Source organism: Desmodus rotundus, chromosome 11, assembly GCF_022682495.2.
Source record: "Desmodus rotundus isolate HL8 chromosome 11, HLdesRot8A.1, whole genome shotgun sequence".
Classification (NCBI taxonomy): Eukaryota; Metazoa; Chordata; class Mammalia; order Chiroptera; family Phyllostomidae; genus Desmodus; species Desmodus rotundus.
The window spans coordinates 83324450-83341410 of record NC_071397.1 but is presented as its reverse complement, the minus strand read 5'-3'; the positions used below and the strand labels follow the sequence as shown (position 1 = coordinate 83341410).

Sequence of the window (16961 nt, the reverse complement as noted above, 5' to 3'; positions counted from 1 at the left end):
AACTACTTGGAATTCTAACAGGAAATATAATCTTTTCTTGGTCTGGCTTCTCCTTTAGTGGTCTTTTTTTTTAGTGAGGATTATGATACTCATTCATTATTGAGACATAGAACAACCCATGAAGCCCCTTTTATACTAAGCTGCATTGCTCAGTGCCTGGTGCATAATTGCCTGATGAATGTTGGATGAGTGCCCGCCAGAATTCATCAGACACACAGATGTGACAGTGTTTTTAGGAGCACCTGTGGACCGCATGGGCCACAGAAAATGAAGAGACATTTGTTGAATGTGGGGTTGAGGGTAAGAGAGCTAAGGTCTAATGCTGGGAATGCCTTTAAAAATTAAAAAAAGAAAATCAGTTCTAATCAATATAAGACTTGATGTAACTTCTGAGACTGTGGGGAGTGTTTATGAAAAAGGAGAGGCTAGTCATATGATTTTAAAAGCATGATTTCATGCTTTTGAAGTAAAAGGAGACAGGCAATACAATACCTCATGACTAGACAGCTCAAATTTTCAAGAAGCTCTAAAAAGAAATGAAATCCTGGATGCGACTAAGAGGAAATGTTTCTAATAGGTCATTTGACTAAGGACCGTTGCTTAAAAATGATGTTCCCTTAAGCTCTTACGTATGGGGCTTTTGCTGTTGCCATAAATCATTGCATTATTTCTTGATTAGGACTGGTTAAAGAATTGGTAGGAATTGGACTTGACTGCCTGGTGACTTTTTTAGAACAGAGGAGTTACAGCGTTTCAGTGCCCCAACTTCTAAGAAGAGGAACCGCGTGACCCCAAGCTGTGAACCGGTCAGTTCTTAGCCCACTCATATGTCCTTCGCTGTGGTCTCCCCAGGCCATGCTACACCTGAGTTTGTTTGAGTCTGATGTTCGTAATAAGTTCCAAGAATGGGAGAGGTCAGTGGCAGGTGAAGAACTGATTCCAAGATGGAGCAAGTTCGGCAGTAATGCCTGTGACATCTCATCTTCTAGGTCAGTGCTTCTCAAGCTATAGGTAATGAAGGACACCCTCCCTTTAAAAAAATGTAGTGCATCATAAACCAACTTATTACTCTACTGCGCAAGACTGTCGGCAGCTCAGTACGCGTTTCTTAACTCCCAAAGTCAACTTCCCAACTTTGGGAATTGCTCTGTGTCATGCTCAGTGAGGAGAGTCTGCTGATGATGTGCATGATTTTGTAAGCATGTTAAATTTCTATGCAGTCTCTACACACTCACTGTCAACATCTTTAACTGCCTTGTCTCAGACTGGTGACAAATAGCCTGTGAGCCAGCACCATTTCAGGGGCCCTGCTCTGAAGAGCATCGTTGGAGCGGACCCGCCCAGCGCCCTGTCCAGTGGGAGCCCGAGTCATGGTCTCGCGCCCATTCTGCCTTGCAGTGCCTCTGGGGTCGACTCTGGATAGCTGGCTTGTGTTTAGACTTGGAAAGATTATTTGCATATTATTTTTATTTTATGTTCATAAATTCATACAAATACAGGTTTTACATGAATATAAATTCACATTTAAGTGATATAAATTTGTGTTTGGTTTTTATTATTTGTTTAATGTTTAGGAGCGTGGAAAATTTTTCCAGGTTCATATTTAGTGGACACATTGAATACCCCATAATGAGTTGACAGTAGTTTCCCCAGGCATGAGAACCCAATGGACAAGGTACAGAGAGGTTGCTTCACGAGAATCCATTCATGTGGCCTTCACAGCTGGAGTTCTGGTAAACCTTCACAGGGCAGTCCGAGCAATGCCTCTGTCTACACAATCCATTCTACTTGTGAGCGTGTAAGAGTTGGAATATTTTTAATACCAGTGACCTGGAACTGGGCATTAGTTTCTGGGCCTACCATAGTTTCTTTCCTGCCATAGACACGAATCCTAGAGCCTCCGCCCTGCACCGTACAAAGGCACCCCTACTCCAGATCAGGAGAAGCTGCCTCCTTTGAGGTATAAACCCATATTCGAGTCTGGCTTTGCATCCCAGCTCTGTACTTTCTGGTTTTGTGACCATGGACATGTAATTCAGCCTTACTGAATCTGTTTCTTCATTTGTACAAATGGATGGTGTTCACCTCAAATGATTTCAAGGATTCGGAGAAGTAATACCAAGTTATCTTTCAGCCCACTGCCTTACATGTCATATCCTGATAAATGGTAGTTATTAGTATGGTCTTTTGTGAAAAAAAAAAAAAAAACAACAACTCTGGACCATTTCATTAAGAACTGAAATCTGTTCTGCAAACACACCTGGTCCCCTGCCATTGAACACATGTGTTCTATTCTTGTACTTTTCACTACAGGAGACAGCTTATTAAGATCACTTGATAACTTACTGTTTTGTTATTGTCATCAGCAAAATGACAGGAAGGGAGGGAGGGACAGTGTGGCTAGAACCATTGGGCATGTGTAGGAGAAGAGAGAGAGAAATCAGTTCTTACTTCCCCTGGAAGAAAAATTCAGATTTCTCTTGTTTCTTTGCCAGAAGCTGGCTCGCTCTGGACTGGGACAGATTCCCTCCCAGGCCGCATTAGGATGGTGGTGGACCCAAGGCATTTTGCCTTGGTGGGTCCCTTCCCCTGTAAAAAAAAAAATACTACAAACTATATTTAACGAAGGTGTTTGTATAAAGATAATTATAATGTTAATTTTAATTTTTAAAATTCTGTTAATGTTTAAAATTCTGATTTTAAAAGAAATTAAGACATTTTCATGAGCCCCTAACATAATGTTAGCTCTGGGCACGGTGCCTGGTGTAGCTGATGCACAGGTGGGCTCTGGCCCCGCCCCAAGCAATTTAGGTGTTTCGGTTTTGCTACAAGAGAGTGGGAACACGTGATGTGTTCTTTGGGATGATAAATACAGAAAGGGCCTAGCACTTACTGTGCCTTGAGGACAGACACGTGTTTTAACATTGGATCCTTCCCACAACCCTCCGAGGCGGGTCTCATTAGTGTGATAAAGCAGTAAATAATGAATAATTCAGAACCAAGGAGATCCAGTGCTGAAAGTCGTCCAGATGGAGAAGATGAATGCTAACGCTTGTCCTTCCGAACACCCAACTACGTGTATTGTCTGAAAAGTTGTTGGAATTGGAGAGAAGAGGATAGGTTTTAACTCCGCGCTGCAGAGTATTACACTGTGCTGAGGAACACTCCGGGGCTCTAGGGGTTGTTGATGCGAATACTGCCTGATTCTAACCAGGAGAGTGAAAAATAAATACCACAAGTGGGTTATCTGGAGTAATTTGAGGATACAGTCAGTTCTTGATACACACTTCTTGCTTTTTAAAAGTCTCTGATTGTGTGTGTATGTTTATACGTAAAATGCTTTTGCTGCATCCTACAGCGTTTGAGAACTTGTTTTTCCTTTTAATTTAAGTTCCACATATTTTAAAACTTCTGAAATTTGAGATTTCTTCTCCGACCCATGAGTTACTTAGAAATGTGTTCTTCAAGCTCCAAGTATTTGGGGATTTTCAGCTGTTTTTGTTACTGATTTTTGTTTTAATTCCACTGTGGTCTCAGAGCATACATTGTATGATTTCTGTCCTTTTAAATGTATTACAGTGTGTTTTATGGCCAAGAGTATGCTCCATCTTGGTGAATGTTTCATATGAGTTTGAGAAGGGTATATTTTCTGCTGCTTTTGGATGAAGTGGCCCATACAAGTCCATTTTATCCAGTTGATGGATGGTGTTCTTGAATTTGACTATGTTCTTACTCATTTTCTGCCTGCTAGATCTGTTTGTTTCTGAAAGAGGGGTATTGATGTCTCCAACTAAAATGGTGCATTTGCTAATTTTCCTCGGGGCTCTCAGTTTTTGCCTCGCGTATTTTGGCGCTCTGTTGCTAGACATGCATACACTGAGGGTCATTACGTCTTTGGGGAACTGAGCCCTTTATCGTTATGTGAGCTCCTCTTTTTCCCTGATAAAGACTTTCCTTGCTCTGAAGTCTGCTGTGTCTGAAATTAATGTAGCTACTACTTTTTTGATTAGTGTTAGTATAGTATATCTTTCTCTATGCTTTTATTTTAATTTATATGTATCTTTGTATTTATAGTGGATTTTTTGTAGACAAAATGTAGGTGGGTCTTGTTTTTTAATCCACTCTGACAAAATCTGTCTTATAATTAGAACATTTAGACCATGGAGGTTTAAAGTGATTAATGATATAGTCGGGTTAGTATCTGTCATGTTAGTTACTGTTTTCTCTTCATGGCTTTTGTTCTCTGTGTCTATTTTTGTCTTCCACTCTTTCCCTGACTTTCGTGACTTTAAGTGAGCATTTTACTTATTTTTTAAAGATATTATTTATTTATTTTTAGAGAGAAGGGAAGGAAGGGAGAAAAACGTCAATGTGTGAGAGAAGCATCAATCGGCTGCCTCTCACACTCACCCTGACCGGGGACCGAACCCACAACCGAGGCCTGTGCCCTGACCAGAATCCAACCGGTGGCCTTTTGGTGTGCAGGGCGACGTGTGACCAACGGGGCCACGCTGGTCAGGGCTAAGCGAGTATTTTATAGGATTACATTTTCTCTCATTTCTTACATATCAATTCTACTTCTTCTGAAAAAACTTTTTAGGTGGTTGCCCCATAGTGATAACACACGTTTATAACTAATCCAAGTCCACTTTCAAGCGACATTCTACTGCTTCATGGGAACAACGAAATATTTCTAATTCTTTCTCCTGTATCATTGCTCTGTCCGCTTGTGCATGCGCTATGATCACCAAATACATTTTTGCTATTACTTTGAACAAATTTTTATCTGATAGGTGAATCGAGAATAAGAAAAATATAAATATTTGTTTAAACTTCACTTATTCTTTCCTTTTCCTTTATCAAGTTTCTGACCTATATCATTTTCTTTCTCTTGGAAAAACTTAACGTTTCTTGCAGGGTAGGAAGGTCTATTGGCAACAGATTCCTTTGTTTTTGTTTGTCCGAGAAAGCCTATTTCTCCTTCACTGTTGAAGAATAATTTTTCAAGGTACAGAATTCAGGTTGGTGGTTTTTCCCTCTGAACACTTCAAATATTTCACTCCGCTTGCTTGCAGGGTTCTGAGGAGAGGTCAGGAGTAATTCTTACCTTTGCTCTTCAACAGGTAAGATTCGCCCTCCTCCTGCCCTCCCCGCCATCCAGTCCCCCCCACCGCCGGGCCACAAGGCTTCTTTCAAGATTTTTTCTTTATCTTTGATTTCCTGCAGTTTGAATATTTGCCTAGGTGTAGGGTTTTGTTTTGTTTTGTTTTTTGTATCATTCCTGCTTGATGTTCTCTGAGCTTTCTGGATGTGCGGTTTGACATAATTTGGCAAAATTTGCTGTCGTTATTGCGTCAGGTATTTCTTTTTTAATTTTTAATTATAGTTTATTGATTATGCTATTACAGTTGTCCTGATTTTCCCTCTTTGCCTGCCTCCTCCAACACCCCTCCCTCCTCAGGCAGTTCCCCTCCATTGTTCATGTCCAAGGGTCATGTGTGTAAGTTCTTTGGCTGCTCCATTTCCTACATTGTACTTTTCATCCCCATGGCTACTCTGTAACTACCTATTGTACTTCTTAATCCCCTCACCTCTTCACCCATTCCCCCACACCTCCCAACCTCCCATCTGGCAGCCATCAAAATGCTCTCCATGAGCATATCCATGATTCTGTCTCTGTTCTTCTTGTTTGCTTTTTTGTTCTTTTAGATTCAATTGCTGATAGATACGTATTTTTGCCATTTTATTGTTCATAGTTTTGATCTTTTTCTTTTAAAGATTTTATTTATTTATCTTTGGAGAGAGGAAAGGAGGGAGAAAGAGAAGGCGAGAAACATCAGTATGTGGTTGCCTTTCATGTGGCCCCTACTTGGGGCTTGGCCTGCAACCCAGGCATGTGCCCTGACTGGGAATTGAACTGGTGACCCTTTGGTTTGCAGGCCAGCACTCAATCCACCAAGCCACAACAGCCAGGGCTGGTCTTCTTCTTTTTCTTACATAAGTCCCTTTAACATTTCATGTAATAAGGGTTTGGTGATGGTGAACTCCTGTGGTTTTTTCCTTCTGGGAAGCTCTTTATCTTCCCTTAGATTCTAAATGACAACCTTGCTGGATAGAGCAATCTTGGCTGTAGGTCCCTGCTTTTCATGACTTTGAATATTTCCTGTCTTGCTGTTCTTGGATATTCTATTTTTCGTTTTTTTTAAAATTACTTTTCCGTTTTGGAAGTTTCTATTAACATATACCTAAGCTCAGAGATTCTTTCTCAACTATGTCTGGCTTTTTAATAGGCCCATTGAAGGTCTTCTTCATTTCTATTACAGTGCTTTTGATCTCAAGCATTTTTTTTGGTTCTTTCTTAGAATTCCATCTTTCTGCTAACATCGCACATTGTTCTAGTAAGTTGTTTACTTTCCCATTAGAGCCCTTTGCATATTAGTCACAATAATTTTACATTTCTGGTCTGACACTTCCAACAGCATCCTGGCCACATCTGAATCTGACTCTGAAGCTTGCCCTGTCTCTCCAAACTGTGTTTTTTGGCTTTTAACATGGCTTGCGATTTTGTCTTGAAAGTCGGACTTGATGTACCTTTAATAATGTGGTGGCTAGGTGTGTGCTGGGAGAGTGCTCCTAGTCCTTTGATTAGGTGTCTACTAGGCCTGTGCCCCGGGGATGTGAACTTCACAAGTGCTTCTCTGGTTTTTCTCTTTCTCTCCCATCCCCTTAAGTGGAAACAGATGGCTAACGGGGCTGGAGTTGGGTCTTTCCTGTCTCGGTGTGTGGCTAGAGCCAGCTGGGCTGGGTAGTTCCCTCCCCCTAGATCACGTGGCTCTGATCAACACCCCGCCCTCCCCCCCTCGCAGGCTAGGCTCTGTTTAAACAACTTCTCCTGAAGGTAGGCCTTATTGAGAAGAGCAGAATGCTCTGGTGGATTTCAATATGTTTGCTTTCCCCCCTCCTCTTGCTAGAAGCGCCAGGGGGGTTTTCTCAGGCCTTCACTGTGAGAACCTGGTAGGGGTCCTGGAGGCAGAACTCACAAAGTGTGGGGCCTTCTGGGACATTTAATCCAAGGTTTGTCCTCTCTGAGCCTCCAGTAATCTGTCAATCACGGTTCAAGCTTCCCTGCCTGGGCCTGGGTCCCGAGGAGGTTCCTGCTGGTGGATTTCTGCTCCAGTGAATCGTGATCCTCTGAATCTGCCTGACTGTTCCTCCGGTTTGGGGGCAGTGGTTAGTGACTTCAGTCCTCTGATGGAACTAAGGGGAGTTGTTGAATTTTCGACTTGCTCAGCTTTTCCTTGTTGTTAGGCTGGAGTGGTGACTTCCAAGCGTCTTACATGCCAGACCAGCAACTGGACTCCTTTTCCTTTCTGTAAAACGGTGCATTAGTGACTTTTTCTCATCCAGGGTAGAGTTTGGTGAAAATAGTCACATTCTAGTCACTGTTTCTGTCATACTCTGTCCCATTTTTAATCTTTTTTGGCTACAATTATTTCTTCCAAAATACTTCTTAGCTGTTAACAATCTACTCAGTCCTTCTAGAATTGAATCTACTCTTCAATTCTACTCGGTCCTTCTTGGGTGGCTAACCACCGGCACTCCCCACATTTGCCCGTTGTCAACATCCAGACAAGGACATTGTATCGATTGCACGGTTGTCCTGCTGTCGTGTTTGCCAGCCCTGCTTGGAGAACTCAGTCGAGCGCAGACAAACGTTAGGGTGATGGCGGCAGGAAAGAGTTTACAGAGACTGTTGGGTTATAAAATGATGGCTCAAGGCTAGGTTTACGAATCTGGTTTTCTCTAAACCTGTCACGGTACTTCTGTCTACACTGAAGCTCACCTGCATTTGGGGCCCATTCCTATTACCTAGGAATGACTTCCAGCCTTGCCTTCGTACTGGAATCACTGGAGGTATTTCTATTTACTTGCTTTAAGTAGGTCCTGGCGTCAGTATTTCTAAAAGCTTCTCGAGTTATTCTACCATGCGTCTGGGGTTGAAATCCACTGCTCTATACCAAGGGGCAGCAAACTATTTCCTTAGAGAACCAGAGAGTAAACGTTTTGAGCTTTGAGAGTCATACAGTCTCTGTTGGGACAACTCACCTGTGCGGGAACAGCCATAGGCAAGTGGGCAATGCTCTGCTCCAGTAACTCTATTTATAGCTGCCAAAGTTTCATTTAATTCGTTTAAATAAAATTCATTTAATTTTCATGTGTCATGAAATATTCTTGAGTTTTTTCAATTATTTAAAAATGTGGAAACCATTCTTGTCTCGTACAGGACGTACAGTAACAGGTTGCAAGTGAAATCTGGCCTGTGGGCTGTGGTTCGGCAGCCCTGGTTAACAGTTTGTCTGCTCCACTGCTTCGGTTCAGTTTCCTAGGAGAAAACGTTTCCTTCCCTAGATCGCGAATAACACTGTAAGTGGGTCCTAGCCTTGACTACTTGTTAAGTAGTCTCACCAGAACATTTTAAAACATGGCAGCGATTTCCTTAATAGCCTTAGAAATGGTAGGAGTTGACATGCTTTTTTTTCTATAAGTAACATGCTTGGCCTAAATGCCTTAAAGCAGTAGGAAGGGTATTCTCTCATTAATATATAGATAGTTGCAGGGTTAACTCAGCTTCCCTACAGGGCCATCAACCCCAGGGTTTTCCACCTTTCTACTTTACTATGTTCAATATTAGTCCTGGCTGTTGCCTACTCATGGTTGCAAGATGGCTGCAGCAGCCCAGGCATCACCTGCAGACACATAACATCCAGCAAAGAGCCAAAATGTGTCCTTTCATGTATGTATTTTTAATATTAGGCAACCTCTTTTAGAACAAGCCTCTCCTGTATAGGTCTCCCCTTAGTCCTCCAAACCAAATCAGTCCCTGGTGAAGGTGAGATCACCATGATTAACTGTCACAATGTATCAATATATCCCCTGGGGTTGGGGGGTCTGGTCTGCCTGACATAGGCGGCCTCAGGATCCAAGAACTGAATCAGGGGTCTATGAATAAGAAACGGGAAGAAATGGCAGTTGGGACAGAATCAACAGAGTCTCACACAGAACTAGAGTTTTAGGATTAAAAAAAAACAAACAAACCTGAATAAAACTGTCTGCTGAGCCTCTCATTTCCATTTATTCATTCACTCCTTTTAAAGGCCACTCGAGAATTGTTCAGTAAAATTTTCCTGACAGAACTCTTATAATTTTCAGTCAAATAGGTTATATATTGCTTCAGTCCTCAAATCGATTATTTCTATCAGATTAAATGTAAAAAGAAGTGTATCCTATTTTAGATTATTTTATTTTCCTAAAACTGTACCACACTGTATATCTAGCATAAAAATGTTCACATAAAAAAAAGATTTAAAAAGCCAGCATTTTTTGTTCATTTTAAACCATCAAAGGGTTGTCTCATGTTGCATTTTGTACTGTGACAAAAGGGAAAATATTTTCCCAAGAAGTTATATTATGGAATAAGAGTTCAAGGACTATGCGCATCACACTGCTGCCGTCTTCCCAGCCTTATGGGTATTTGATTGGTCTCCCATGTGGCAGGTGACCCTCTCCACCTCTGCAGGTGAAAATCACAAAGGGAGATTTGTATCCAGTCCAGACTCAGCTGTGTTCATCCCACCGAGAGGCCTGACCCTCAGTTGGGAGCATGGACGGAAATTCCACATTCGCAGTTTCCTTGGGAGAATGTCCCACACCTCGGAAGGTGCCGCAGCCCAGGACAGAGAGGCCGGGCTTCTGGTCCCAGCTCTGCCTCCTCTGGGGTATTGAACATCGGACAGGTCAAGTAGCCTCTGAACTCTAGTTTTGACAGCTGTGAAGCAACAGTTTGAAGTATGTGACTTATAAGGTTAGAGCTAATTGCTGTTTCTCACGTGATCCAAAATTTGGACCTTTCCTTTCCAACGTTAAACTGATTTCCACTGACATGCTGCATGGTGCAGGGGCTCAGTCACAGTGGCCCCTAAGATAAGGTGTCAGAGCAGCAACTTCCTGCCGCAGCCGTGCTGCCCATCAGCCCTGAGGTTCCAGTGCCAAGTGTCCCCACGTCACTAAGCCAAATCCTCTCCTATTCTAGGAGCAAGAGCGACACAAAAAAGGAGATAATCTTGGAGAGATTTATTATTTTTTTGAGCTAAAATGTATGCAAATGTCTGCACTTTCATTATTAATATGGAGACCTATTTTGCCATTATTTACAACATAGTTGACCATGGCAGCTCCTTCTAGAACTCTCTAGCCATCTTGAAGCCCTCACACAGACGTGAAACCATGAGTTCCTGAAACACCTGTGTAGGAAGAAAAGTTTTATTTGGTGGCACAAGCAGCTACCTTTGGCTTATCAGAATTTTTCTGTCGTCTATCTCTTCAGAGCTAGTTCTTATGCTCACCAGTAATTCTAATGATCTTCTGTCAGTTCACATAGAACTTCCCTTTTTTCTGCATCAGGGGTATTATACATTTCAGAAGAGCCCAGCCATCTTTACAACCACCTGGGGGCATCTTCCTTAAGGAATGTGATGGGTTCCCTGGACCAACATTGTCCAGCCTTTCCCCATTCGTCCAGCAGTCTGCTTTTGGGCAGATGCCCTTCCCTGTCTGCCTCTCCCATGGGCTCCAGTAAGGGTTGACAGCTGCATTTAAATGGCTTCCAAGAGCAGTTTATACTGGTACATCCAGTCCAGGTGAGCCCTCTCCATACTGAAGGCCCACATCCCGGGCCTCTCCCCCAGGGGCATTCCGGGTGGCCTCCTCATAGGAGGGTGGTAAACACTCAGAGTGGGGGGCTGCCTCCCTGGGCAGAGGAGAGTAGGGGAAGTCCTGCTCACCACCCCAGGGTAAGCCTGGCAGGAAGTCGGTCTCCTCTCCTCCAGGTGGGTGCTCTGAGAGGTCGATGCTGAACACCTGGCCCTGGGGCCGCCGGGCCTTGCAGAGGCGGTACAGGAAGAGCAGCAGGAAGGCCAGGAAGAGCACGACGGTGGCTGGAAGTAGGATGCACAGGAAGGGCTCCACGTCTTCTTTGGCAGAACTTATCTTCTGGGTGCCCTGGAGTCAGGGAATGACATTGAGTTAGATGGCAAAGGAAGTCCCTGCATTTCTCCCATCTTTTATTCTTCTTGTCACTCAAACAAATCACTCATTCATTTACGCCAGTAAGCTTGAGCCTACATGAAATGAAGTGAATTGACAAGATAAAGTATGAATTTAGAATGTCCAGAATACACATTGATGATATCCTGCAATATTGTCACTAAAGCATAAGTATTAGAGTGAATTTTAGATGGTAGGTCCACCACGCATTCTTTGACTGACTTGTACTTTTTATGTATTTTATTTAGAATTAGACCCATAATGTTTTATTGCTACAAAAGGAATTGCATGGCACTTAATTTCTTTAATTGTGGAACAAAATCTGACAGTAGGTGCTCATACCACATGCAAATAACATTTTGAATCTGATTTGATAGCGGATTCTTATGATGACTGAGATTTTAAAATTTCTTCAATTTGTTTTTGCATTATTTGTAGGATAAATATGAAAAAGTTTGAGCTCTTTAAAGGAGAACAATCGCACATAAATTCTTAAGCAGCCGACAAGGTGTTGACTTGGTAGTATTCACTCAGAAGACAGTGATGAGTTCTGATGGGGTAAATACTATAATAATCACAAAATGACACTTCAGCAGCAAGATAGAAAAGTAATACAAAAAATAAATACTGTTCCGAATTGCAATGATGTTGCTGTAAATAAAGCTACTAAAAACACTGGAAATACTAAAATATTAAAAATGTTATTATATAAAGCATACAGCAACAAATGTAGATGTTTGTATCCACTAAGAGGAAAAGAAAAAAATTAAAGCCTTATTATTGTGTTTAAGACAAACAAAATCTACTTATTTAAAATAAAACTGAGAGCTGTGGTTCTCTTGCTTTTGGAAAGCACAGTCATTTTTCTGGGCGTGACCTGTTTAAATACTGGCTTTGCTAGTGTTGACTGTATAATTTTTACTTCTTAAAGAATTTTCAATTAACAGGGGATGGCGGTGTGGGGAAGGAGAGGATTGAATGTGGGAGGTGGGGGTGGGTAGGGCAGGGGGAGAGGAAGTTGGGGGGAAATGGGGACAACTAATTGAACAACACTAAAACAATTTAAAAAATAAATTAAAGAATTTTCCATTATGTGTGTTATTTTGACTGAAAATTAACTGGCATATTAAATATTTGTACTGCCAGATATTTTGTCTTCAGTAAGTTATGAATGAAGATATTTTAGATTAAAGTGCATACAAATCAAAGGCTTTGCTGGGAAGCAGTGTGTCATCTTTGGGTCTGAGACTCTGGCTCCGAATTCCGGTGTACCTGCTGATACCCTGTGACCACACACCGTTCCCTCGTGCCCTCTGGGCCTGGGTTTTCTTCTCTATGAAATGAAAAGAACAGATTTTTTGAACGGGTTGGCATGAGAATTTAATGAAACAATATGTATAAAGCAGTGGGTGAATAATAGTTATTTATGTATTTGTATCCTGGTGTCTCAAATAGTCAAATAATCTAGAAAATTAATGACTAAAAACAACCAGAAGCCATCTAGAAATTTATTGATAAGAAGTTATATAGAAACTGTGAAGGAAAAATCGGATATTCCTAAGTTTATATTTTAAGAGATATATCTTTTCAGAGAAAATATTTTAGCAACATTAATATTTTTATATGAAAAAGTATTTTTATCTGTGTGGTTTCTGAACTATGGATTCTTTCTATTGTTTCACACGTAATCCAGTTTATTATCAGAACTATTCATTTAAAATCTTTTGTGACTTAATAAGGGACTTTGGCTCCAAAAGCTGTAAGAGTAGATGGACTCATAAATAATTTACTACTATTATTAAGAAATCAAGATGGACTCAAAAAGCCACTTAACCGTGTTTATGTTCTCCTTCCAGATGGATCATTAAAAACGTTAAAGCTATTATCTCTTAGTACGTGAAGCAATCACTCTCTAATCTTGGTAAACACGGGCCACTTTGCGTGACTTTATCCTCCACCAATTACAGGGATGATCTTGGTTCCTGACCAGTCACGGGTGTCAGCATTTAAATATTCTATTACACCTGCAAGTTCCACATGCATGAAATGTAAAGATTCTTGATGTGTCATTTAAAAGGCTTGGTGTCATAAACCCTATTATTCACACTTATGCCACTTCCGGCATATCGATACTAGCTGCAAAAATCCGGGAACGGAGAAGCACCGCAGTGCCCTCCTGCAGTCAGAACTTCCATCAGCTGAGTTAAATTTGTCCAAATACTCGGCGCCACCGCTTAGCTAATTCAGCACCTGAGGACAATATCTCGAGATAAAGAACTCTTGTTTTCTTAGAGCTATAGGACAAATTTATGGTACCCTTAATTACTTATTTACTGATTCATGATATATGGGTTCAAATTGTTTTACTTTTTAAATGCAGAATGGATGTCTTTACTTTTTCATTCAAATGTTCTAATTTGTTTAGTTCTTTCAAAGTGGTTTCTTAACACTTAATATATCTCTGATGTGTATATTGATACAAAGGCTTTGTTGTTCAGGGAATGATTAAAGAAATATCTAGTTAAAGGTGTAACTGCTGAAAAATCTATCATTATGTATATATGTATAAGTATTTTTTAGTAATAGGTAGTTTTGCAGAACTTAACAGTCTGATGAGTTGATTTTTCCAGAAAACGAGAAAATAGGTTCATTTCCCTTTTTCCTACGGGATAGCTGTTATTACTCATTTCCCTGCTGATGATGAAGTGAATTGAGTTCTTAGGTTTCTACCAATATTTTTCCTCAATGCTATCTCAGATCAGGGCTTCTTTGGTGATTTCCCAGACAGAGCAAAGCAGCTGCTGCATTTCTTAGTAGAGACAGAACCTCCTTAACCCACCGCTAGCCCTTCAGAAGTAAGATGCTTGGCTTCCACCGCCTCTTAGAAACAGAGGCCATTATATAGCGGGAGAGCCAGGGGGGTTTATGTTGTATATGCAGACATGGCTTACTGAGCAAAGAACCAAGTTGTAAAACCAAGGCATACAGTTTTGTTGACTCCTAACCTAAGGTGTTCTTTGACATATTTGGTATAACAGGTGTTCTGAGAATATATTTGAGGCAAGTTTTACTTGAATATTACATACAACTTTCAAGTTTCTTCCTTAGAGCACACCGATCTGTGAAATCACATTTTTGTTTTACTCATGATGCCAAATGTTGCCACTAAGTTTTAAGATCCTAAACATACAGGCATTGTTGGTTTGAAAACGGACCTACTTTGGGGAGGAAAAGGCAGAAGTCATAGGTACAGACCTGCAGCTGGGTGTCCTGAGCAGGTAGGCTTGGTTCGCTGGTTAACCACTCGTATGTGCCCCTGCCGGCGTGTCCGAACTTCCTCCAGCTGCTGCCCCACAGTCCTCGCATGTTCTCCTCCAACCGGTGCGCCGTGCCCTTCCACCACGCCGCCCAGATTTCCACAGCGCTGCTTGCTCTTGGCCTGGATCCAGCTTGGGCGTGCAGGGCTGCTGGCTGCTGGTAAGCTCGTTTTCTAGTGAGTGACAACAGGGAGCAAGAGACCAACCAGAGGGACCTCTCAGGACTGGCTATTTAAATTCAGTGCCTCTGGAATTGCTTCTGTGGCCTTTATCACGGTAAGGATTGGCATCAAATGTCAGAATCAGAATGGATTTCAGGCAGAGGAGTTCTGTGCATTAGCATTACTCCAGTGCAAGGAATGGTGGCAGAGAATAGGAACTGTTCATATTTAGATGTAAACAAGACCCTCTCCCTTCCCTGCCCACATCCCTCTCCAGGGATGCAGCGAGCAAGAAAAACTATCCACGCTGAATTTCCTTTAATTATTTCTGGATTCTCTGGTACACAGAGAAGGGGTATTTGGTAGAGAAGCAAGGCTCATTAATAACATTTCAGTGAATTATTTAGTGAAAGATGCTAATGATAAAGTTGTACAGAAGCCAGACAGACAATTGCTCAGACTATTTGGCTGGAATGTTTGCTGGTTTCAATAAAAAAAAAAAAATCAAATTACTGATACCTAAATAGTCTTCCTTTGGGTTATCTTGTGAACTTTATAAAATTATTTGTATCAAGCTTAAACTGAGAAACTTTCACTTTGAAGCTTCACTGAGGTAAGTTGGGGATGTTTAATTCTATCTGAGACAATTTGAGAAAACATTTCAGGCATGGTGGTTGAATTCTCTTCCCTTTAGGAAAGTAGGCGTAAGCCTCCAACATTTACCCAAACTCTTGCAACTCAGTGTTGAGACTACCCACGTGCTCACTAGAGCGTCACTCCATCCAAGTGATGGCCACGATGCTGAAATAGTGTTTCTGGATGGGGACTTGTTTTCTTAATTAGGATTCTCAACCACCGGCCCCTGGGGGTCTATGCTGTAGGTTTTGGGGGTGGTGAACTAGGAACTTTGCAGGTATTTCCAGTTTTCTTGGAGGGATCCATAGTTTTCATCACCTTTTCAAAAAACAGCTGCTCGCCCCAATACAATTTGGCACCTTGCCAAACTTCTTACTGATGCTAAAAGTTTCTGCTGAGTTTCCCAGTGCCTCGATCAGCATCCTGTTGGAGAAGTATCTCCATTGTCATTTCATCCTTTTATTTCTTACTGTGGCGTTAAGTTGATTTTGTGCTTTCAGTTAATGTGTTGCCCTGTACCATCGATGTGTCCCTGTTTTAAGTCACTCAGTCTTGTATCTTCACGGGGATGCACTGGAAGCACCTGGTGACCAGGGCACTCTTTCCTGCATGTCAGTGGCTTTGCCAATACTATGTCCTCAACATAGACCGTCCTTCTCCACCTCATCTACTTATTTAAATATCTTCCAATTGGAGGTCTGGATCAGAAGCATTAAATATACATCTGTAATGTTGACTCTCCTCCAGCACTGAATAAAAAGACAAAAATTCTTCCTTTCATGGATATGCTTTTGGGGACATAAAAAATATATCAGAAGGTGATTAGTTCTATAGAGAAAAAGAGAAGAAGAAGCACAAAATAAATGCTGAAGGGAGAGGGAGAGGGGGCACCTTTAATGGAGAAACTCATTTAGGATCTCCCAGGGAAAGTGATCACCAGAAGCCATCACTGCAGGGGATTGAGCAAAGAAGATAGGAGGGAAGAGCATTGCAGACTAAGGGAACAGCCGGTGCAAAGTCCCTGAGGTACTCCCATGCCTGGTAAGTTCCCCGAATGACTGGTAGGTCAGGTGGCTGGAGCCACAAGCCAGGACGTAAGTAGAAGATAAGGCTGGAGAGGGTACGTGAGGGTGGTAGGGCAGCACCGAGGGCAAGGCCGATGGAACACCGGGGAGTGATGAGATCTGACTTCCACTTTAAAAGGATGACTCATGCCTCTGTGTGAAAAGGAAAGAGTGATTAAGGGCAAATGCAGGGAGACCAGTTAGGGGCTTTTAATAATTCAGGGGAGAAGTAACAGACCCAGAGTAGTAGCAGTAGAGGTGGTGAGATTCTAGGTTCTAGATGTATTTTAGGGACAGAACCAAGATCTCTTGAACGGAACATGGTGTAGAATGAAACAAAGATCAAGAAGGATTCTGTTTTAGGCTTCATCAATGGAAAGGATGACTATTGTCACTTACAAAGACGAGGAAAAACAGGAGGGGGCAGGTCTTATTTTTCTAAAGATTGGGAGTTGAGATTTGGACCTGGTAAGTTTGCAATGAGTTCGGATATTTGAATTTAGCATTTAGGACTGAGGACAAAACCATCAAGAATAGTTGGGACTCCCTGGCAGGGAGATGGAATTTAAACTATGAGATTAATTTGCAATAACATGGATGGACCCACTAGGTATTATTCTAAGTGAAATAAGTCAGATAGAGAAAGACAAATACCATATGATTTCCCTTATATGTGGAAT

General features: G+C 41.7%; 1 protein-coding gene across 1 annotated transcript; it reads right to left on the bottom strand.

Annotated features, from left to right (window-relative positions):
* Positions 1 to 9974: 9974 nt before the first annotated feature.
* SMIM28 (small integral membrane protein 28) lies at positions 9975 to 14748 on the bottom strand. The gene is made up of 2 exons (XM_024552198.3): positions 14359 to 14748; positions 9975 to 11058 (listed from the first exon to the last, which is right to left on the bottom strand). The coding sequence occupies exons 1-2, from the start codon at positions 14467 to 14469 to the stop codon at positions 10675 to 10677; spliced, it is 495 nt and encodes a 164-aa protein (XP_024407966.2). The 5' UTR covers positions 14470 to 14748; the 3' UTR covers positions 9975 to 10674.
* Positions 14749 to 16961: the final 2213 nt, after the last annotated feature.